This window comes from Castor canadensis, chromosome 16 (assembly GCF_047511655.1).
Source record: "Castor canadensis chromosome 16, mCasCan1.hap1v2, whole genome shotgun sequence".
In the NCBI taxonomy this organism is placed as follows: Eukaryota; Metazoa; Chordata; class Mammalia; order Rodentia; family Castoridae; genus Castor; species Castor canadensis.
The window spans coordinates 64,410,401-64,433,556 of NC_133401.1; the positions used below are offsets into that span (position 1 = coordinate 64,410,401).

A 23,156-nucleotide genomic window follows, 5' to 3' on the forward strand; every position below is an offset into this window, starting at 1 on the left:
ATGGTATTTAACCATTCTGTTAGGCACTCTGTGCCAGAAACACCTGTTTGCAGGCACTGACCTTGGCCTGGGAAAATTCTATTAATTGACCTTGTAGAGCTCCAGCCTGGCCTAACCTGGAGGTGATAGCCAGCCCCTCCTCTTGCCAGACAAGTCTCCTCACACCTTATGAAAGAAGACCAAGGACGAGAAATGTTGTGGTGACTCCCTTTGAGCTCCTATTTCTTTCTTGTTGCAAAAAAGTGCTTATTTCAGCATCCATCATCTCCCTTTTTGTTGTGTAGACAAACCACCCTGTCGGAGGATTTGAGCTGTTATTATGAGTTTGTTTATTATTAGATTTCTCCTATAAACAAATGTGTTCACAACATTCCATCGGGAATCTTAATTGTCACATAAATGTCATCTTACGTGTAAATTGAATATTTATCTTTCCATTGAAGGGGGTGGAGGAGAAAGGAAGAATAAACAACCTTCAGTCTTGGAGAGGGAAAGGGATTCACAACTCACCCACGTGCCTTCTAAGCTAAAGGTGAATTGAAAAAAAATCATTAAATCATCTTGGAGGGGCAGCAAGAGGGAGAGGGGTAGAAAAAGTTGGCAAAGATGCCTTGGGGAATGCTGGAGCAGGCTCCTAAGTTCCCCCAAGCCCTCAGCCAGATCACCTCCCCACCTGGGGGCATTCCTAGGAGGCTAGAGATGGCCCCCCAACACTCCCCATCCAAGGGGCCAGCCCTTTTCCTTCCTAGAGAGAAGGTGAGCGCAGCGGGTTGGGTGGGTGTGGCCCGCGGCTCTGGGAACCAACCCAAGGCCCCGCCACCGCCTGCTAGCCGCCCGACAGCCTGCCCGCCTGGCGAGCGCAGGCTCTTCTTCCAGAAACTGCGAGGATTCAAGCGCACTGTTTGTGCACCACAAGGTCAAGTCGGGAAGTGGAGCCGGAGGAGGAGGGGCGAGGAGGCAAAGGGTGGGGAGTGGGGCGCCCCGCGTCTCCACCAAGTGCCAACCTTTGGAAGTTGCCCCTCGGTTTTTAACCCTTTAGGGGTAATGGGAAGGACGAGCAAGGAAGAAGGGCTTGCCCCGGGGAAAACTACTGAGGCCAGGACCTGCAGCTACCCAACCAACTACCCACCCTTCACTGCGTTCCTCACCCCCCGGAAATGGGGGCAGCGCTGGGCGCCAGGAGGCACAGAGAGGGGGGAGGGGGCGACGAGCTTAAGAAGGACCCCTCTCCATGGACCGCCTCTCTTTTTCTTGAGGTCGCCCACAATTTCAAGTTTCCCCCGCCAGAGATGTTAGTTTCCATTTGGAGTGGGTGGGGGAGGAGAGCCGCGCCCCCTCCCCCAGACTAGTGCGCGCCCCTCCCCTGCGCTCCTGGCAGCACTTTCTGCTCACTTCTGGCGCTGCAAAATGCCACGCGATTTATTCGATTCAGATTTTAAAACCAGCGATTCAGAAACAGGGCCGAGGGCGAGGGTCTTCCAGCGCTGGAGTCCCGGGGGGGCGGGGTGCTCAGTGCAAGCCTTGTTTCCTCCGCGAGTGTCGCCTCCAGGCTGTTATTTGCAAAGAAACGTCTTTTTGACGCAGGGAGAAATGGCAAATTTTAAGTACGTCATTAATATGGCGCCAAAAGATTTTTTTTTAAGTATAAGCTTGCTTTTTTTTTTTTTTTTTTTTAAGGTTGTGGGGGGCGCCGCCCGGGTCTGGGGTGCGAAGGGGGCGGGGTGTGAGCAGAAAGTGTGAGTGAGAGAGTGGAGGGGCGGGGTATGTGTGTGAGTGTGTGAAGTGTGAGCCGACCTGATGGGACTTGCACGGGCGCAGCCGCCGCTCGGGCCCGGCCCTGGGGACAGGGCGGGTTGGGGGCGCCCCAGAGTCCACGAGGAGTCCCGGCCCCGGGTGCAGGCGGGCGGGGGGCCGGGCAGGGCACCCTCCCCCCGCCCCTGGCCCGCAACGCTACCTGGAACCGCCGCCCGAGCCAAACAACTAGACGCGGGGGGGGGTGGTTGAGGGGGGGACGGCGACGGGGGGTGTCGGGAGCGGAGATCCGAGTGAATAAGAAAAAAGTGGCTACTCCCCCTCCCTCTCTCCTCCTGCCCGCCCCCACCCCACCCCCACCCCAACACATTTTTTTTTTTTCTAAAGAGATCACAAGGAAGTCTTGGTTTAAAAAGAAACAGAAACATACACAGGGGGTTGGTGAATGGTGCCGACCGCGGCCATCGCAGTTGGAGGCTATTTTTTGGGGGGGTGAGTAGCGTCCATGGAGTTACTTTGCGCCCACTCCTAGCGGCACCGGCTCGGGTCTGGCGGGCTGATCGTCCCCAGCAGGGGCGCGGGGCCGGGGACGCCTTGGGGCCAGCCGCCTCCCTCGCCACGACCCCGGATGGATGCGCGCCCCCCGCCCTCCCGCGCCGGCCCCAGGAGCTCCTGGTTTCGGGAGCATCCTTCCCGCGCTGGCCCCCGCCGCGGCGCGTAGCCGAGGGCAGCGCCCCTCGGGAGGGCACCGCGGAGCAAGGTAAGATCCAGCCCCCGGCGTATGGGCCCTGCGCATCTCCACGGCATTATTTTGTGTTTTTGCAACAGATCTGCCTGCGCTCCTCGCTCCCTCGCTCTCTCTCTTGCTCGCTCGCTCCCTCTCTTGCTGGCTGCCGGTTCTAGGAAGCCAGCGCGGGGGGTGGGGGGGGATGCACAGCACTGGGGAGAGAGATTGCGCATGTTGGTCAGTCGTGTTTTAAAGAGTACAGTGCGGGGAGGCTGAGAGGGGCGCATGCAACAACAACTTTTGGAACGGTGAGCCTGGCGACCTTCTTTATTAATGACTGCGGCAAAGCGCCCCTGGGCCGGCGAGGGCGGGCGGGCGGGGGCGCGCCGGGGCTGCAACTTGCCCCGCGGGCTCCGGCCGGGCGGTGGGGCTGCGGCGGGAGAAGGGTGCTGGGGGAGATCGAACGGCCTGGGGCGGGGGTTCGGAGAACCCGGAGGTATCTGCCCTTCTGTCGCCCCGAGTTTCATTTTGTTGATACGCAGCACGTCCGGGCGCCGAAGCAGGCTGAGCCGGTGCACATGACCCTGTGCTGGGCTCACGTGCAGCCGGTCCGGTCCGAGATACCTTCCGGAGGCCACCGCCTCCGCCTTGCGCCCCCTTCTCCCGGCTAGGTGCACGCGGGCGCTGCACGCGGGGGCAGCATGCACGGCTCCAGGGCTCTGAGGCTTTGCAGAAATTAGAGACAGTTTTTTTTTTTTTTTTCGAGGGGCGGGGGACAACCTTTCCAGGTGAGTGTGGAGGGTGCGCAGCCCCGGCGCCTGGGGCGCGGACTGGGGTTGGGGACAGCCCCCCCAACCCCCCCGCCTCTCCCGGGCTGCGCGGGAGTCCGGCGGGGGAGAGGTGCTGGGAGAGTGGAAATGTACCGGCGACGGCCGGAGCGGCGGGTGCGCGCTCGCGGGGCGACGGCAGGGGGCGTGGCCCTTGTTTACCTTCTCCCAACTCTGCCGGTTCGCGTCCCGCTCCGGGAACGGCTCCGCAGTCCCCTGCCCTCCGCCTCAGCCCTTCCACTCTGGGTGATACGGTGGTGCAGGAAAGTGGTGGACCCTGCCTGGGACACACGCACCTGACCCCCAAATGAGTGACATTGAAGCCCCCGCCCCCACCAAGCACTGCTGCAGTCCCTTTGCCGGATCCCCGGCCCCGCCCCGCCCCCGGCAGTGGCATCTTCCCGGCTTCACCTCCTTCCTCCCTCTCCCTCCCTCCTTCCCACCCACTCGCCTGCGCCTGCGGAGCGGCTCCCGCCCGCCTCCTCCCCGCCTGGGTGCAGACTTGTGGCTCCCCGTGGTCTCTTCCCGCCCATCCCAGGGTCCTGAGACACCCAGTTCTCCCGCCGAGGGATAAGCCGGGGCCAGCTTGGCCACTCATAGCTCTTCTGCGGGAAGATGAGGATGTCTGCAAGACAGGCTGGAAGGCTCCACTCCAGCTTCCATTGGCCTGCCCCCCCCAACACCTCCCCAAACCCTGTCCCCCTACTACACACCGCTGCCCTGCTCCCCCCTCCCCCCAGGGCCTTGGCGGCCCTACCCTGCGCCTCCTAGACCCCTCCCCCGCCTGGGATGTCAAGCCCACCCACCTCCTGGCGCCGCCCCCGGCCCGAACCGCCTCCAGCCCTTCGCTGGGGCCGGAGCCCCCCGCAGCTACCTCCGGCTCCTCCTCCCGGCGGTCGGAATCACGCCGGCGCGCCTCCAGCCTGCGGTCCCGCGGACTGCCTCCAGGGGCAGGATGGAGGCGCGCAACCCCCTTTCTAATCCCCTTAGCCACTGCAGCGGGCCCGGGCACTTTTTTACCAGCTTGACCGCAGGCCTTGTGCAGGGGGCTGGAGAGGGGGAGGGGCGCCAGGTTTCTTTCTGCTAAGGGCACTTTGTAGCCGGCACCTCAGGTCTGCAGATTTCCAAACCTCGCTCCGGCGCCTAGCACCTCAGGTTGTTCTGCCAGATTGGAAACAAAGTTCTCTCCAGGGGCAGAGTTTCTAGGGGGTTATGGGGAGGGCTCATTCTTGTATTCAGAGCAGTGCCAAAGGAGTTAAGGAGGGGCTGAGTGCCTTTGTTGGAAGAAGCCCTGAGCTCAGCCCAGACAAGCTGTTAGATTGCCCCTTTAACATTAATGTTTGCAAACTGACTTCTGGGTCTGGGAGGTGGTAGGACCTCCTGGTCCCTCCTTCCAAGGTGGCACCGACTCACTCCTTTCACTGGTAAAATTCCCAGTAGGACATTTGGCAAAAGGGTCAGGCAGAGAGCTGCCAACCGGGCCTGGCCCTGTTTCCTGGGCACCCAGGGTGCTGACTTATCCCTACCCTGATTTCCTCTCTCACCTTAGGGCCTCAAATGAACACACCAGCCCTCCTGTCCCATCTTCCTTGGGCGGGTTGGGACTCGTCTACCAAGCAGGGGAGGAAAATAACAACAGAATAACTGTAAAGGGGGGAAGGAATGAGTAATAAAGCTGACCCAGGCAGGGAGGAGGACTTTCATGTTTAAGCGATGCTATTTGCTTTTTAGGTCACAGGCTGCAAAAACAGGCTTTGATCCTAAGTGGGCGAATAATTTATTGAGAAAGTTTGCATGGTAGGGGAAAAAAGGATGTTTGTTTGATCTGGAGCCCTCTGAGTTATCCCAAGTGCTGTTGGCTGTTGTTTTGAATGGAAAAGCATTTGGTTCCACAGCAAATGCCTCTCAGAGGGAAGTCCTCGCCCCAGGCAGCAGGACTTAGAGTGAATGTTGGTTTTGAACTGTTTGGCCAAGGGTCTCCCCAACACTTTTGGAGATGAATTGTTTAAGAACAGAGTTGTTTGGGCTCTGGATGCAGCAAATGTTTCCAGAATGTTTTCCCATCCAGCGTGCTTTTCCCTTCTCTATATTGCCTGGCTAAATGGCTGGCGACACTGATCCAAGAGCCCGTCAGATAATCTTTTTCACTTAGCTGTCATTGACAGGTGAGGGAGGACTGCTGCTGCCCAGGTCCTAGATGCACCTTAGGCCTTTGACACTAACTCCCACACTTTGAGGTTGTGGGCAGGGTGTTCTAATTATAACTGGCGTTTCTATGAACAGGGAGGTAAGGTGTCTTACGCTTTTGATCCAGGTCAGAGACTTACACTCCAAGAGCACACGCCACAGGCTGTTTTGGGACCTTACAGTTCTTTAGGGTCTGCGAGAGGTCAGAGTTGAGGGGCGGGTACCTGTGGCTTGCCGTGTTCCCCATGTAGGACCCTTACTATGTGGCTTTAGTGCTTACAATTACAGGTCTTAGTTCAAAGCTAAGGAACTGAGGAACTGGTTCTGGAGCCTCATGTAGGCCTCCCAGCTTCCTCTCAGGCAACCCAGAGGAGATGGAAATACCCCCAGCCACATTGGAAATTGTAGGCCTGCACACACACTAAAACCCTCTGGGATGGAGTCCCTTCTGGATGGAGTCAGACAGCTAGGTTTGAGTCCTTGCCAGGCAGTTACCAGCTGTGATGAGGCCCTCAGTTTTTTCCTCTTGCCAGTGGGATTATTAACAGGTCCTACCTCATGGTAGGTGTGATAAGTGATATATGCTGCATTAAAAAAGACCACGTCCAGGGCTGGGTATGTAGTCCAGTGGTAGAGCACTTGCCTACCATGGGCAAGGTCCTAAGTTCAATCCCCAGCACTGCAAGAAGAAGAAAAAAAAGACTAAGCCCAAAGCTAGGCCTGTGGTAAGCACTCGATTAGTATTAGCCATTCTTACTGTTATTACTAGTGACCTGGGGAGGGTCTCAATGCAGCTTTGACCTTTGATCTCTCACCTTTAGGCTAGGCCAGAGAGCCAGCTCCCTTCTCTGAAGAAGAGATCAGAAGGACCCAGCAGGTGCCAATGGGAGCAAGTGGACCAAGCTTTGCCCTCTCTGAGGTGAAGAGTAGGGTGAGGAAGTACTAAAGGGTGCAACAGACAAAGCCTCTTCATTCTCCCAGGGTCCTCTGGCTGTGTCCCCAGAGCTGCTCAGGAGGGTGGGGTTGTCGACATGGTTTAAGGGAGCCAGTCCCTCTGGGACACTTGGATTGCAGGTGTACAGCAGTGGTGGTGGAGGAGGGTTCGGGCTCCCCTATGCTTGGAGAAGCAGGGTTGAGGATTGTAGGCAGCAGCCCTCTGCCCTGTGTGCACAAAATCATTTTTGTTACTGCAATTACTGTCCCTGAGAAGTCATTAAAGTTAATGAGAGATAGGAAAGAGTGGGGCTCTGACCCACGTTTCAAGCGGTTTAAGAATGTGCCGCTCTTGTTTTCTGAATGTCTGGCCTCCCCGACACAAGGAGGCTCTGAGGACAGGTTTTCCAGCCGAAATATCATTAAATTGTATTAGCATCTTATTACACACACGCCTTAGCAGTCTGCCTCAGACAGGGAGAGTTTTTGTTTCTCTTAGAAAGATTGTGTCTGGAATGGTAAATTGCCTGTTTGAAAGTCCTTTTCCCTCTTCTTTTAAGGAGTGGGATGAAATCCTGCTGTGTGTGGTGGCAGGCAAGGCAGGCCTGGTGGCCCCGGGAGAGGAGAGGCTGGAGGCCAGGTTGGGGTGTTTTAACTGCCCCGGGAGTGGTTGCAGTAGCAGTCTTGAAAAGCTCACTGTTCCCAGGGTCAGCTGGAGGGGCGTTAATGGAGGCCCGGGGTGTTTATTTGAGTTTATTTGCAGAGAGGTCTTTAAAGGGGGGCTGGCATTGGGCAGTGGTGTTCTAAGGCCAGACCTGAGGCCCCCACTAAGACCAATGGCCAGTGCTGCCAAGAAAACATCTGCCACCAAATTGCTACTCTATTACTGAGTTGACATTGATCATTAGCCAGGAGCCCAACCAAATAAAGCCTCCTGGAAAATGTGTGGGGTTAAGACAGGGAAAGCGGGCTGTGAAAACAGGACAGAATCTTGGCCTGCGGTGTTTGTTCCTGTCAGCTCCAGGCAGGCAGGCCAACTGGGCTGTGTGGTCCCCACACTTCTGTAGGAAGGGACAAGAGCACACCCAGCACCCCCGTGATGTCCTGGGTGCAGTGTGAGGGGTTACTTGGACTCCTGCAGGGATCTAACCAGACATGCTCCTTACACACTCCCAAGGAGGACAATCAACAAGTATCTCAACACGCAGCTCTACTGGGCCCTTTAAAGACCTCGAACAAGGGGGCAGTGAATTTCTTTAGATATGATGATGGGCAAAAACTAACAAAAGAGACATTTAAGCCCAAACCTGATGGGTGAATAGTCAGAAGCGCATAGACCACATAAAAGAACATTACAGGCACAGGGCAAGCTTGTACCCAGGTCTGGAAGCACGGAATCTTCTTTGGCTTGTGGGAGCAAATGAAAGGAGGCCAGTGTAGCTGTAAAGTGGTGAGGAAGGGGATGATGGTCAACGTGAATTTGTCAAAGTGGGCAGGGGCCAGACTGTAGGCTCTTGTGGTCAGGAGTTAAGACTTGTCCTTTGATCAGCAGGAAGCCTTTGAAAGAGTTTCAGAGCACGATGTGATCTGATTTATGCCTTTTAAAGATCACTGTGACTGCTGTGAGGAGCCTGGATTATGAGGGGAGCAGTGGTGAAAGCTAGGAAATGAACTTGGGGTCTAGGCAAGAGATAAGATGGGCTTGGGCAGGAGTGGTGACAGTAGAGGTTGGACACAAACGGATGCATTCTGGAGGGAGAGCCTGCTAGATTTGCTAGGAGTTGGGTGTGGGTTAGAGGACACAGAAAAGAGCCTGTGGGTTGCTGCTGTCGAGGGTCCTCCGGGACACCCATAGTCCCAAGAAGAACTTCCTGCCTGTGTCTCCATGCTTGAGGTCACAAAGGACATGTAAATGGGCTGGTATGAATGGCAGAAAAAGAAGACCTTTCTTTCCCTAGAGTCTTCTTTTACAGATAGGATTTTAGGACCACTTTCTTTTCCCCAAAAGCAAGTATCTTATGACACTGAGGTTATCTTCCAGAGGAGCCTTTGCCTGGGGAGAGATTGGGGGGGCCATGATGAAGACTGAACACCTCCATCCCCCACGTACATCTGCAGCCGTGGAGTTCAGCTTCAGTCAGAAAACCCGTCCTTACTCAGGAGGCAGAAGTGCAGAGGATCACAGTTCCAAACCAGCCCGGGCAAATAGTTAGTGAGACCCTGTCTTGAAAAAAAAAAAAAAAATCACAAAAAGGAGTGGGGAGTTGCTCAACCTGTGGACCTTGAGTTCAAACTCCAGTACCAGAAAAAAAAAAGTCCATCCAGTCCCTTTTGTTGGGCTGGAAGAGGTAATTTATGGAGCAAAGGGTCATCTGTCAGAGAGGCTCAGTCCTCTGCATCATTAGCCACTGTAATGGGGGCGGGTCACTGCTCACTTGAGGCAGAGGTCTTTTGAATGGACTTTGGTTTAAAGGAAAGAAGCTTCACTCACAAAACATTGGGTCCCCTCTAAATCCCATTTATTATTCCAATAAAGCCACCACAAAATCTCCTTTAATAACAGCCTCCAAACGGGGCAGTTCTAGCCCAGGAGAATGATCCCAGGGCACTCTGGGTATTTGGTTTAGAGCTGACTTGGGCAAGGTGTGTGTACTACCAACAGGCCACCTGTTGGTCCCTGGGCAATAGGACACAACATAGTGAGAAGGGTGTGGACAGTCATGAAGTATATTCTAGCGATCTTTCCTTACTGTATAGGGTCACTGTCCCTTCTGTCCAAGGCATCCTCATAGGACTGTCCACCCTAGCCTAAGGCTCTGTGGTTTTTAACAACCAGCAACTGTATGGCTCCCTAGCCATTGTGCTGAGGGCTTTATGCCACTCTTTAGTCGCACTGGCTGATTCTGGCCCACAAATGTGTTTGCTTTGGCCCTCTCAAAGTGTTTAAAAAATTCTGACCCACTTGCCAACATTTTAAAAATTCAGGAGACTCACGTAAAAATCCAGATCCAGTTCACCTCCTGGGAGGCATGTCTTTGCCAAGGTCCCTGGTCTAATGAGGGATAGGGCTGGGATTTGAAAAATCCCCGCCCCCCCCCGCCCCCCCCCCTGCGCCAGCTCTGTCCCCCTCCGGCCCATATCCACAGCTCCTGCTCTCCTTCCCCTGGGTATGGGGATCGAACCCAGGGCCTTGTGCAAGTTAAACACATGCACCACCACTGAGCTGTGCCTAACCTCCATGGCGCCTGCTTATGTTCTTTTTTTTTTTTTTTTGTGGTACTGGGATTTGAACTCAGGGTCTAGCCTTGAGCCACCAGGCCTTTTTTGTGATGGGTGTTTTTGAGAAAGGGTCTCAAACTGTTTGCCTGGCCTGGCTTTGAGCTGAGATCATCTTGATCTCTTGACTCTTGAGTAGCTAGGATTACAGGCGTGAGCCAAAGGTGACTGACCTGCCTTATGTTCTTGATAGTGAGACCATAGAGGTTAAGGAGGGTGGTGGTTGTGGTTGTTGGACTGCTTGCTTTCAGCAGCATAGAGGTAGGGAAGTCTGAAGGTCAAAAGTGTTGTGTCTGAGGGAGATACAGTACCATCATCTTGAGTTAACCGCTGAGCCTTCACGTGTGAAAGGGAAGCAGCTGTTGTAGCCACCCACAACCTAGGGCTGTTTAATGGCTTAGTGAGGTCCTTGTATACCAGGGATCCCCCATCTTGGAGCAGATGCTTAGCAGTCTTAGTATTGTTGCTTTTGCTTCCTTGGCATCTGAGCTGCTTAAACCACCAGATGTCCCTGGTCCCTTACCTTGTGGAGTGCACTTTGCACCTTTGGGGCTTGCTGCACAGCCTCGAAGAGCCTTTCTGCCATTTTGTGGGGGATACTGAGGTGGAGAGAAGCTCCTAGCTGAGGCCAGGTGTGAGGGAGGAGAGTCATCCTGGTCTGCTCAGAGGTCTGGGTCACCACAACCCACCTTTATGAGTGAATGCTCCCTGATTTCTGTAGGGCTGCGGTAAGAAGGGGGCACCCTAAAAACAGACTAAGGTTAGGGGCAGCTGGTGTGAGGTGACAGAGGCTGGACTGCAGGGCTTTCTCACTAGGACAAGGATTCCTTCCCTGCCCTTGGCTGTGGGCGGGGAGGCCATTCCAGACCATATGGTGAAGTGTGCCCTGGACCCTGAGCTCCAAATCGGTCTCAGTTTGAGAGCTACAGACCAGTTGTAAGAGCAGGTTACCACGCTACTCTGAGGGGATGAGAGAGCAGGTTCTGCCATCCAGGACTAGAGGAAGTAGTAGGTAGGCAAACTTTTTGAACAGACCAGAGGTGATGGATTGCACAAAGGCAGCTCTGTGTGGGCTCAGGGATCAGACCTTCAGACCTTAGGTCAAGTCACTGTTGAGCAGCTCATGGCTCACGACTCACCATATGTTAGGAACATAAGACAGAGCAGGTGAAGGGTTAGCTCTGTGGGAGACCCCTATGAGGGTGTCATCCTTAGGATTTTGAAGTTAGACAGGCCTTTAGATATCATGGGTTTGTACTTTATTCATAGAACAGTGAGGGGCAGGAGACATCGGCAGCCCAGAGCCAGCCACCTGCATCTGATGTGTTGTAGAGGCCTACCTATCTTATTTCCACACCCTCAGGATTGTCATTTACCTCCACTCACCTCCATGCCATGTGCTGGAATAATCACTCTTGTTTCCTCTCCTAACCATCTGCATGAGTGGGTTTTCTGGTGGGCCCATTTCCTTGAGTGGGAACTGGGGGCCTGCTGACTGCCCACTCTCCCAGCCTTCTCTGCAACATCTCTCGCCAGACTCCTGCTGCTCTGAGGGTTCTGGCCTCAGAGGTTGGGCCTCCTCTCCCAACTGCTGAGCCTCTGAGGGTGGGTAGGGAGTGGGTGAGACTGGCAAAGTAGGCTGGGTAGGCCAGGACCTTATCCTCTTCTCTCCATAGAGGAGTGTGGGGAAGTAGGGGTTGGGGTGATTTCCTGAAAGATTGAGGATTTCCCAACCTTTCCATGAGTGTAATGGGCCTGCCTTCTGTTGCAGATGGAAGAGAAGAGGCGAAAATACTCGGTCAGCAGCGACAACTCTGACACCACTGACAGTAAGGCCTCCCCACTTGGGACTTCTGCTGGGAAGAATTTGAGTAGTTACCAGGGGTGGGAAGAGACTGCTCTATCATGTCAACACAACCCAGGGCCATGCTGATGAAAATAGAAATCCAGGCAGGTCCCTCTGCTCCTGGGTCCTCAGTCCTTGCTCTTACTGTTGCCTTTGGGGCCTTGCTGTCCCACTACCTATTGAGAACTGAGTCTCACTCAGTGTTTAGCTTTGGTTAGAATGGATCAGCTACCCTCCTCAGGGCCTTTACATTTGCTGCTTCTGGCAATTTCTAGAAGAAAAAAGTCCCTCTGGCCTTCCTGTTGAGTCAGGGCCCTTTTCAGAAGTCTCTGTATCACATACACAAAGCCTGTTGCTATTTATTATAATCACTGATAAGTATCATTTCCTAACTAGTGGTAAACTCCCTGGTTAGAAGGGCTCTTGCCTTGCTCACTGCTGTGTCCCCAACTACATTCTGGCACATAAGTTGGTGCTTGGTAAATGTTGGCTGAAGAAATAAATGAAGAAGCCTAATCTTCGTGTAATAGAATCTCAGAGGTGGGGCCCATGTGTCAGTTGGATGGTTGATGGTGGGGGTCAGGGGTTCCTGGAGCTTCTTGAAATTTAGAACAGAGAAGGGGAGGGGGATGGCGTGTGAAGGTGAGAGCTCTTGTTCATTATGAAGTCATAGCAGCTGTTCTCTGATGGCCCAGGAATCCAGGCCTGCCTGTGCCTGTTGGAGTTCCATCTGCCATGGTAGGAGGAACTGCTGCCAGGAAGATTCCCCCTTGCAAGGCTGCCTTGGTGGAGGCCCAGGCTAAGAATGACGCAGCTTTGCTAGTGAGGGTGGGTCTGGAGCCTTGTACATCCAGACCTATTTGTTCATGAATATGTGGGGTCGGCAAGGCCTGTCCTAATTCCCAAAGTTGCACAGTCCCCATGGGCCGGAGGATAGATGTGCTAAGATGACTGATTAGCTTCCAGCCCTACCTTACCTCCAGGTCTCATTCACTGTCCTCTGGGTTTGGCTCTGGTGTCCAGCGTGGCCTGCCCACCCTCCCTGGAGCAGATCACAGCACCCAGCCTTCTGTTGCTGCAACATGCTGCTTGTAGCTTGGCTTAGTAGAACCAAGAACCACGTCCTCTGCTTCTAACTTTAGTGCGGGAGAAGGCCAGGCACCTTTGGAAGAGGCACCTGGGCGCCTGAGCCCTGGAGCTGCATCAGGGTGGGCCCAAGCTGGAGCTGGCTCTCTCCCCACCCCTGCTCACCCATGGTTATTACTTTTATTCAGCCAAAGCCTTGAGTTTCCCTTCTCCTTCTTACAGTTCTTTTAACTCTTAGGGGCCAAGAGCACAGCCTTATAGTCTAGCAAGGGCTTCAGACTCTATATAATAACTAATGTTCATTGAAGAATTGCTATGTGCTAGAATTCTTAGGAATCCTAAGATTTTTAGTCAGCCCTTTGAAGACAGTCCATCTCTTGGCCCCCGTTAGTTTCATGTTACTACAACGAAATATGTGAGATAATTAACTTAGAAAAAGAAAGGTTTACTTAGCTCACAACTTTGGAGATTTCAGTCTATAATCGATTGGCTGTGACCTAAGGGCCTCCCATAAAGCTCCAAGCCTCTCCCAGTAGCTCCCTCCTTGGGGCCAAGTATTTAATACTTGGATCTTTGGTAGACCGTTATCCAATCCACAGCACCTTTCATTTTTTGGAAAAGCAAGCAGGCTTATGATTCCAGTGTTCAGGGGGCTAAGGTGGGAAGATCAGGGCTAGCCTGGGCTAGGTAGAATTTCCTGTCTCAAACTTGGAGAGATTAAGCCTAAGGTGACAAGTGGGTAAGAGGCTGGGTCAGGTCTGCAGCCTGGTGGTCTCTAGGTCTACTTCCCACTGCTCTGCCCTCCCTGCCTCTGTAACCCACTGGGCATCACGCCAGAGTACTGTTAATGCACTTAATCTGGAGCAGGCTGGAGGCTTGTTCCAACTCTTTTTTTTCTTTGGGGGTGGGGTTGGGGGTGGGGCTGGTGTTTGAACTCAGGCTTCATGCTTGTAAAGCAGGCACTCTAGCACTTGAGTTAGGCCTCCAATTCATTTTGCTCTGATTATTTTGGAGATGGAGTCTATTTGCCTGGGCTGGCCTCAACCCTTGATCCTTCAGATCTCAGCCTCCCAAGTAGCTAAGATTTACAGACATGAGCATTGGCACCCAGCTTCAACCCTCCTTGAGGGAAGGAAATGGAATCTCAAAGAGGACCAGGCCCTTCCTTGTCTGAGGGCCACACAGTATGCTAACACAGAGCCCTGGTAAGCGCCTTTGATTTCTTGAGTCCCTTCTGGTTGGCGAGTGGAAAATGGTTTACGTCCTGGTTCATCATTGGAGAGGTTGAGTCCCAGAGCAGGGGCAGTTGTATCAGCTGCTCACAGAGGCCTCCACCTCCTAATGATTCAAGCCAGAGCTACCCCTTAGAGCTTTCCTATCTTTGGACGAGGGTGAGTGATGTGCTTGGCCCTCCAGGATCCCTCACGGGCTATTTTCTTTTTGCAGGTCACGCTACATCTACATCAGCATCAAGATGCTCCAAACTGCCCAGCAGCTCCAAGTCGGGCTGGCCCCGGCAGAACGAAAAGAAGCCCTCAGAGGTAGGTAGTGGCAGCTTCCAGAGGAAGATGAAGCTGGGCTGGGGAGGAGCGAGAGAGTGAGCCAGGCAAATGTTGGGGGAAAGGAAGAAAAACCTTTTTTTTTTTTCCAGTACTTTTTTGTGATGAGTTTTTTTCAAGGTAGGGTTTCACGCACTATTTTCCCAGGCTGGCTTCGAACTGTGGATCCTCCTGATTTCTGCCCCCTGAGCAGCTAGGATTACAGGTGTGAACCACCAGTGCCTGGCAAGGAAAAAACATTCTTGGCAGAGGGCTAAGTTCCTGTGTAAAGGGAGGCCAGTGTGGCAGTGTGGGGTGAATGGGGGTCTGGTTCACCCAAGTCCTGTAGGTTGTCAGAAAGCTGTTCCTGTTGATTCAAGAGAAGCCTTTTAAGGACAGTAAAGAGGATAATGACATAGTCTGAGGTTTTAATAAACGGTCCCACTGGCTGCTGTGGGAGAAGGGAGAGCATTTGCAGCTGTCCAGGAAAGAAACATTGGTGGCTTATAGCTGGGGGAGTAAAAACTGGACTTGGGACTTTTTTTTTTTGAGACCAAGCCAAGGGTGACAAAGTTTACTAGTGTTGGGCTGAAGGATGGGGTCCTCAAAGCTGTCCTGTTAGTTGTATGTGGCTTGTGATCATTTCACACACATCTGTATTTGTAAGCCTTCTTTGCTTTGACTTGGGTTGTTGCCCGGAGGAAGGAGAGGTGTTTATGTCTTCTAGTGCTGTGCAGAAGAGAATTGGAGGTAGACAGGACCCTAAAAGTCCCATGCCAGGGACTTATCGCTCCTTTAGTGCCAGGGCCACTGGGCAGAGAAGAGGCCTTTGGCATAGATGGGGCTGCAAGAACATTTAGACATGAACTTTGCCAACCTGGCTCTCACAAGGCCTGGCCTGTACTGCAGCCTGCTGGGCACTTATATGGGGGCGGGGTGGGTGTGGGTAATGGGGTTGAACTCAGGGCTTTGAGATTAGTAAACACTCTACCACTTAAGACACAACCCCAAGTCCTTTTTGTGTTTTTTGTTTGTTTTGTTTCAGTTTGGTTTTGGACTTTTTTTTTTTGTGGTACTGGAGTTTGAACTCCAGGGTCTCACGTTGGCTAGGCAGGCGCTCTGCCACTTGAGCTACTCCCGGCAGCTCAGGACCTCGATTCCCCTACCAACACCTCCCAAGTAGCCAGAATTACAGGTCCATCACCACATCAGGCTTGGATACTACATTTTCATCATTAAAACTAGCCGAAGGCTTGGCATGGTGGTTCACGTCTGTAATCCCAGCTACCAGAGAGGCAGAGGTAGGAACAGGGTTGGAGCCTGCCCCTAGAAACAGAGATAGAACTTAATAGAAAAATAACTAAAGCAAAAAGGCCTGGGGCATAGTTTGAGTGGCTTAGCACTTGCTTAGAAAATGGGAGGTCCTGAGCTTAAAAACCCCTGTACTGCTGAAAATCAAAACAAAAACAATTAGCCCTGAATTCTCAGGACTCTTGTAGATTCTTTGTCCTTCTGTTATAAAGGAAACTGAGGGCCCCAAGGTCATGTAACAAGACCTTGAAGACTTGGGGCTAACTGGGGTGGAAGGCCCTGAGTTCTGTTGCAGAGTCAGTTCTTGGCTTGGCATGGAGTGGGGAAGGGTGTCTTTTTCTAAACTGTCCCCTCCTCTCCTGCTGTTCACCACTGGGTTAATCCTGGCGCTGCAGTCTAGCCGGCCCCTGGGTGGGGTGGGGAGATGGGGAATGTCTTCCACAAAGCCTTGTATTTGTATTTGAAAAAGGAACTCAAGAAAAAGGAACTGCCCTGCCCTAGGACCCTCCCCTTGGGAGATGGCCTATCCTTTGATGCCCTATCCACCCCTAATTTGTTGTCCTTCCTCCGACCTTGTGGGTGGGGTGGAGATGGATGGAGATATCTCTGGGGGTGTTGTTGGGGACTGGGGGGACACTGAGGACCTTCCTGTCCTTCTGGCGCTGCCCTGCTGAGGAAGGGGGTGGGGGAGAGTAGAAGGTGCTAGTTGAAGTCTGTGAAGCCTCCCAGTAGGGAGGGGCCTTAAGGGGCTTGGCCTCCTCATGGCTGTATGGGGTCCCCCAGTCCTGAAACCCACAGTGGCTCCCCAACTGCTATGGTTTAATGAGTAGGACAGCAGCCACCTTTATGCACCTTCCTGGTCCTGGAAGGCAGGAGCTGTCAGTGCCCATTTGGACATGAGGTTCCTGCCCCAGAGTGTCCAGAGTCTCTCCCTTCCGGGGAGCAGTTCACTTTGAAGTGGGGTGAGGGGCTGGCTCATTCCTTTGAGTCTGGACTGAACTCAAGCCCCCCTCTTCCCCCTATCCTTCCTCAGTCTCTGCAAGAGGTATGTGGGAGGAGGGGCTGCCTCCCAGGGGCTAAGCAGCTTTCTACACCAGGATCTGTACTGGCTGGGAGGAAACAGGTGTCAGCAGCAGACTGAAAAGAAAACAATTTGCATGGGGCAGAAAATTCCCCTGCCTCTTGGGTTTTCCAACCCTGAGCTTTGCATCTAAAAATAGAATGAAACCATGGGTAAGGCCCCTGCTGGGGACTGGCTGCCCATGGCCCGGGCCCACCCCAGACCAGGAGCTCCTGCAAATGTCTTTGAGCTCTGACCAGAGGCATCTCCTTCCCCCCCCCAGAAGGACTGAGGAGTCCTCTGTGCCTTGAACTGTCGCCAAGGACAAGCTCTTCCTCCCACAGCAAGCTGGAGAGTGGCCTGTGAGGTTTCCCTCATCCCCTAAGTGAGAAGGTTGAGCCCTGGCCGGCATAAATTTCTGAGTTATCGTGGGGGCAGAGAAGAAATCGTCAATGAAAGCTTCCAAATTATTTGGCTCATAAGAGGGCAGGGAGGAAAGGAGGACTTGGCTGCTGAGAATGTTTGCACTAAATTGTACTAAATATGCCCGCTGGGCTACTCTGCTCTTTCTGTGAATGGACTAGAAGCAAGGAGGAGCTTTATGGTCAGCCAGGCCTGGGGGCCAAGGGCTTCCTGGCCAAGGGGGTTCCTTTGGGCACTCAGTCTGACAGAGTGGTACAAAACCCGCCTCTGGTGGCTGCAGAGCCATGCAGGCCATGGTTCACTTGTTCTCCTCAGCTCCAAACCTGGACACTGAATGAGGAGCCCCAAGGCTGAAGAAAGTACTGACCATGAGTCAGGACCCTGGACAGAGCTGAGGCCTTGAGGCCCAGTTTCCCAACTGGCCCTTACCCAGTGGGTGGCCCCCCCTCAGCCAAAGGAAAAGGCGAGTGTGGCCTCAGTACTGGGGGCTGAAGGGACGGCCTGGGAGGCTAGCTTAAGGATTTTTAGTGGAAGTCCTATAAATCTGAAGTATTCCCCAGATTCCCCTTAGGTAGTGAAAGGAAAGTTAGAGCTAAGTCCGATGTCTCGCCTACTGCAGTCCTCTTGTTTTGCCTGCCTGTGGCATCTCAACAAAGCTGAGCTCCGTCCCTTAGCCCTTATCCTGAAGGAGGGGAAGGATCGGCCTGGTCTGGGGCGTTATTTATTGTGTAAATTCTGTGAGCGCCTGAGCTATCTGGCCTGGTCAGACTTACCCATCTCACTAGCATTGTTAGTGCTTAATCCTTTGTAGTTCACATTTCTAAGAATCTAAGAATTCAGAGTGGAGACGATTCACTTGCCAATACCAGCCATCACTACCACCCACCCTAGGCATTCTGATTTAAATGGCCTGCCTCAGCTGGAGGTACCTGTGTGTTCATAAATAAAAGCCTTCCTGCTGGGGGCCAGGGTGAGCGCTCCCGCCCTAGACTTCCTCTCCATTTGCCTAAGATAGAAACTCCTGGCTTATTGCTCCCTGGAAGCTGCAACTTGCTTGAGGGGGGAGGGGCTCTCCTGCCGGGTTCTTTGACTTGTGCTGAGGCCTGAGTGAGGATGGGTGGGCAGTCCCTAGCCATCTACCTGCAGGTGCTAGGGAACTGGCAGGTTTCTGTCGAAGGTGAGGTGGGGGTGGGGTGCAGGACAGTTCTGGAAGAGATCTGGAGGCCAGCCCTGCGGTTTGTGCTGGAGGCTATGTCTTCCTCAGGCCTTGGGGCTGAGAGGCAGGTGAAAGATTAGGCCAAGCAGTTGGGGTTTCCCCCAGCAGGCGAATGGAGGCAAAAAGCTGTGTTTTCAGGAAGTCAGCGTCCCCAGAAGTCCGCCTGGACCTGTGGTGCTGAGTAAGATGAGCGGGAGGCCTAGCCTGCTGCCCTGGCCAGTGCTGGGGCTTTTGGAGTCAGAAAGCGCAGGCCCTGTCCCTGGGGAGCTAGTCCTCTGACTGTCAGCAGGATGCAGGTGCAGCGCAGGAAAGTGTCCGTTATGGGAGGTGCAGCCAGCTTTGCCAAAAGGCCCAGGCTTGGCCTCCGAGGAGCTCTGGGACAAATGACAAAACTGTCATTTGTCTGGACCATGTTCTAAGAATGTGACTGTCCATTCCTGAGCCCTGTGGAACTTGGGGATTGGGGCAGGGATCAAGTGAAGTTGGCCATCCTGAAATGGAAGCCTAGATGATCCCGGATTAGGGAGAGTGGGAGTTGGGGTGCAACTATCAACAAAGTGATAGGCCATGGTGACTATCAATTCACCATGAGTATGTTCCACATATCCCTTCCCTGATACCCACCTCTTTGTCCTTCCCTGATACCCACCTCTTTGTCCTGAGGAACAGGGTCTGAGGTGAAAGCAACCTCGCTACCAGCAAGGGAATATCCTCAGACCCACTGTCCCCCAATATTCCTATGTGAGGATACCCTTCCCCATTTTCACCCCCACCCCCAGTGGTAGTGAGTGAAGATAAACAGCTTGATCCATGCTTTTAAAAGTGCAATCCTTCAGCTGCACATGGTGGCTCATGCCTATAATCCCGGCTACTCAGGAGGTAGAGATTATGAGGATAGCCATTCCAGGCCAGCCTGGGCCAAAAGTGAGGCCTCATCTCAACCAATGCAAAAAAAAAAAAAAAAGTTTCTGCAATCCCAACTATGCAAGAGGTGTACCTCAGGCAAAAACTCAAGAAAAATAAAAGCTAAAAGGGCTAGAGGTGTGGCTCAAGTGGTAGAGCACCTGCCTGGCAAGTGCAAAGTCGTGAGTTCAAACTCTAGTACTGCCACCAAAAGGGCTGGGAGGGAGGGGCAGGACTCCTTCTATCCTGAAAGAAAGGTGAAGATGGGGGTGACTAGATTATTGGGGTTCAAAACCACAGAATAAATAAGCACTCTGGAGGAGCAGAAGTGTTACTCAGATGTTTGACATAACATTTCGTGTTAAAAACGTGATGACGTACGTTGTGACATGTAAACTGCCACAATAAGAGAGAGCAAGAGAACCCCAAACAGATTCTGAACTTGCCCCCTCCCCCTCCTTGGTTTTGAGTAGGATTCCCAGGGGGTGGGAGAGCGCCTTTCCGCTGGGCCAAGTGCCTGCTTTTTCTGAGACTCATTCTGGGCCGGGTGGTGGGGGATGAGGGGGGTTGTGTGTAAGAATTCACTTCTAGTAGAGTCGGAAATGTTGCTTCTCCCGCCAGCTGGAAAGGCCTCCTGGCCTCTGGGACTTGTCTTGCAAAAGAAATGTGCGTAATAAATTCTCTTTAAGAGCAGGAAGTGCTGTCATTCTCTTGAAAATAGGAGAGAGAGATGTTGAGTAGGTTTTTAATTTTTTTTTTAAATAAAACTAACTTAGCCTAGCAGAACTTGAAACATGGCTGAGCCAGAGGTATTCTCAGAGTCCTGGTGCTTCATACCTACTTTTCACTGTTTAAGTTTCCTCTTGGCAGAGGTATTCTTTATTAGAGTCCAGCCCAGTAAAGATTATTTAAAAGATATCTGGCTTGTATGATTAAAGGACAGTGCAGAACTCGAAGTCCTCAGCCTGCACATGTGTAAAATGGGAACTACAAGAATTAGGTGAGACTATGTAGTTAGCCACTTAGCACAGTTGGCTTTGCGACAGTGATCCATTTTCTGAGTTCCCACCTGGAAAAGTCCTTTGGGCCAGCCTCCTGATTCTACCTTCCCTGTCTGTCTCTACTTGACAGGAAGTTTCAGGGTTTAGCTATATACTTCAGGCAAATCCTGGGGTGCCTTCATTATCTACTTACTCATTCCACAGGCTCTTAGCACTTGCTGTATGCCGAGCGTAGTGCCACACATGGGCAGGGTAAAGGCAGTGGACATACAGGACATTGTGGTGTCTTCCTGCAGTGTGATTAGAGGAGACGGACATTAAACAATAAGTATATAAATAATTATATTTTGTAATTGTGATAAGTGCTGAGCCTCTCCAGTAACCAAACTTCCTCCTGGCGCCTTTGAGTCCAAAAGACTCTGTGACACAATAATTTAGCTCTTGAGGAAAGGAAGCAGAGAACCAGGGCTCCGGGATGAAATATTCAGATAGCAGCCACGTATCACAACATCTTGTTCTAAAACTTCATTGGATGTTTCCTTATTCCGTGTCAGCACACGTTAAAAATTGCCTAATGTTGTTTGGGCGCCCGTGGCTCATGCCTGCAATCCTAGCTACTTGGGAGACTTAAGATCTGAAGGTTCACAGTTCAGCCAGTCCAGGACTCCCATGTCCAAAATTACCAGAGGAAAATGGGCTAGAGGTGTGGCTTGAATGTTAGAGCATCTGCTTTAGAAGTGTGAAGCCCTGAGTTTAAACCCTGGTCCTAGCAAAAAAAAAAAAAAAGGTAGCCTAATGTCATTATTTGCTTTTGGAAACCAGATTCCACTGCTGTTTTATTACAGAGCTTGTTTTCAGCCTTCCTGGGGAAACAGGTGCAGAGAACTAGTGAATGCTTTTGGTCTTTGATCGCAGGTAAAGGAACTGCCAGCAGGGTTGTGTCATGTGTTCCTGGGTGATGTCCCCACTCTTGGCAGAGCAGGGTCTTCGGTCCCAGCTGAGGTAGTATACTGGCTGGGATAGCGTCGGTACTCAAGTTTGTTATTAAATTCGAGTTTGGGGCCTTTAAACATGAAGAAGCTACAATTGTGTCTCCCAGCAGCTCAGCAGAACTTGGTTGCTAGGCAGCAGACCTTTAAAGACAATTTGTCGATTTCTGCCAAAAGAGAGAAAAATAGTAAACATTAACGTTCTAAGAAAATAACTTGTTTTCCAGCTCCCAACTTTCTAGCGACAGCAAGAATCCCATTCATCAGTGTCCATTTTATTCTTTATTTAGTTTTCATACATCATTCAAAGGAATTTTAAGAGAATATGCCTTTTGCAAGCCTAACTCCTGGTAATTCAAAACAAACAGATGTGTAGGTTATAAGCTGGCTACCATATTTGTGGTCAGGTTTTATGTACAGGGGCTACTTTGGAAGTTAATGGAATACCCAGCTCTAGCCTCAAGCAGTAACCCATGAAAGGATCTTGGGTTATTCAACAATCGTTAGCACCTAGCATGTGCCAGGTCCTGTGTGCACTGCCCAACTCTACCTCTGTGGCCCAGCTAGACCTCATTGAGCTCACCTGGTGGGGGAAGACATGGCAGGAAAGCAGGAGATTCCCATACAGGAGCTGTGGCAGTTCAGACAAAGCCCAAAACTCACTCTGGTATTGGATATGTCTTTCCAGAGAGTCTGAGGGCTGGACTGAGACCTTGATGACTGATGACGTATGCCCCACTTTGATGATGGACAAGAAAGAGTGTCCCTTGCAGGAGCTCTGGTGTGAAGGGTCAAATGCTTGGGAGACTGCAGGTGTATCCTTATGACCATAGGTGCAGCCAGGAAAGTCCTCCAGGTCACCCTGAGGACAGTGGGAGGACAGCGGAGAGCCATTGCGACCAACAGATTTGCATATTCCTCTTGGGGAATCCACCTGATTTGGCTTCAGTAACCAATAGGTATTAGGTAGGGAGGTCTGTGTATCAGCAGGCTTTGGGGTTGTGTTGGCCTTGGCTTCTTTGCCACTTCCAACATGTTGATCTTAACTCCTCCAAATTCCACATTTCTCAGTTGTAAAATAGGAATGGTGACAGTACCTCTCTGAGTTGGGGTAGAAACTAATAATAGTTTAATTTTAAGAATAGCTTTTAGGCTGGCTGCCGTGGCCTACTCCTGTAATCCCAGCTATGAGTATAAAGATCATCAGGCCAAAAAAGTGAGACCCAATTTAAAAAATAACTAAAACAAAAAGGGTGGAGCAAGATGGTGGGCTGTCCCAGGAGGGCAGGTTCTCATGGCATCAGAGCAACAGGCCTGGGATGTGGCGCCACTCAATCACCTTGGGGTCAGCTGAGATACTGGGTTTGTCAGGTCATATGCCAGGCCTCCTGGGGAACTAAGGGAGCCCAGCCCTGCTGGCCTGGGCAGAGTCTTCAGAGGCCTCAGTGGGGAAAGGTCCCCTCCAGCAAAGTCAGGCTGCAAAAGGGCACCACCAAAGCACCCAGTGTCTTGAGCTTGTGCCCTTGTAATAGCTGTCTTGCTGCTTGCTAATAAGATATGCAAATTATCAGGGCTGTGAAATCTTAGCCACATTTCGTCTTCTGTTTAATTAGCATTTAATTGTAATCTGATTTTAATTTTTTCACATTGGCGTCCTAGTTAAATGTTAGGGTGTTAGTCTTAACAATTAAATTATATTGGCAAATAGAGTCTTCAGGAAACTTGACCTTTTTTAAGCCAGGGCATTGTCGAGCTAGATGGAGACATAAATTAGATTCTGCAAGATGCTGCTTCTATACCTGTTAGTGCACCCATTCACTCATTTTTCTTGTGGTTCTGGATCAAGATTCCAGTGGGGCACATACACCAATGAGTGGGACCCCAGCAGGCAGACTGTAGGCCTCTACTGGTGTTTCAGGAGCCTCCACCAGCAGTTCTCTGCAGTCATATAGTGATCACAAAGTAAGCTGACTGACTTCAGTGGGGGCTGGGTTTGGAGGTGAGGCCTAGGTCTTGGAGTCCTTGAAGTGGTTTCTCTTCTCATTGATGGGAGTTCCTTAACTTGTGATTCTCAAGCGGTG

The 23,156-nt window shown here is 52.1% G+C and overlaps 1 protein-coding gene across 11 annotated transcripts in view; it reads left to right on the forward strand.

Moving 5' to 3' along the window:
• Positions 1-820: 820 nt before the first annotated feature.
• Positions 821-23,156, forward strand: part of Jade2 (jade family PHD finger 2) — a 50,500-nt gene continuing 28,164 nt past the window's right edge. Inside the window, exons 1-6 of one of the 11 annotated variants that reach the window (XM_074057310.1) lie at positions 2,140-2,512; positions 4,856-4,913; positions 5,656-5,658; positions 10,852-10,869; positions 11,474-11,531; positions 14,081-14,175. In XM_074057310.1, coding sequence (XP_073913411.1) covers positions 2,385-2,512; positions 4,856-4,913; positions 5,656-5,658; positions 10,852-10,869; positions 11,474-11,531; positions 14,081-14,175 — 360 coding nt within the window. In that variant the 5' untranslated portion in view covers positions 2,140-2,384. Of the gene's footprint in view, positions 917-2,139; positions 2,513-2,691; positions 2,788-4,404; positions 6,219-6,314; positions 6,425-10,851; positions 10,870-11,473; positions 11,532-14,080; positions 14,176-23,156 lie in introns of those variants that run through there. The other 10 variants (XM_074057305.1, XM_074057308.1, XM_074057304.1 and 7 more) reach the window with 10 other exon arrangements.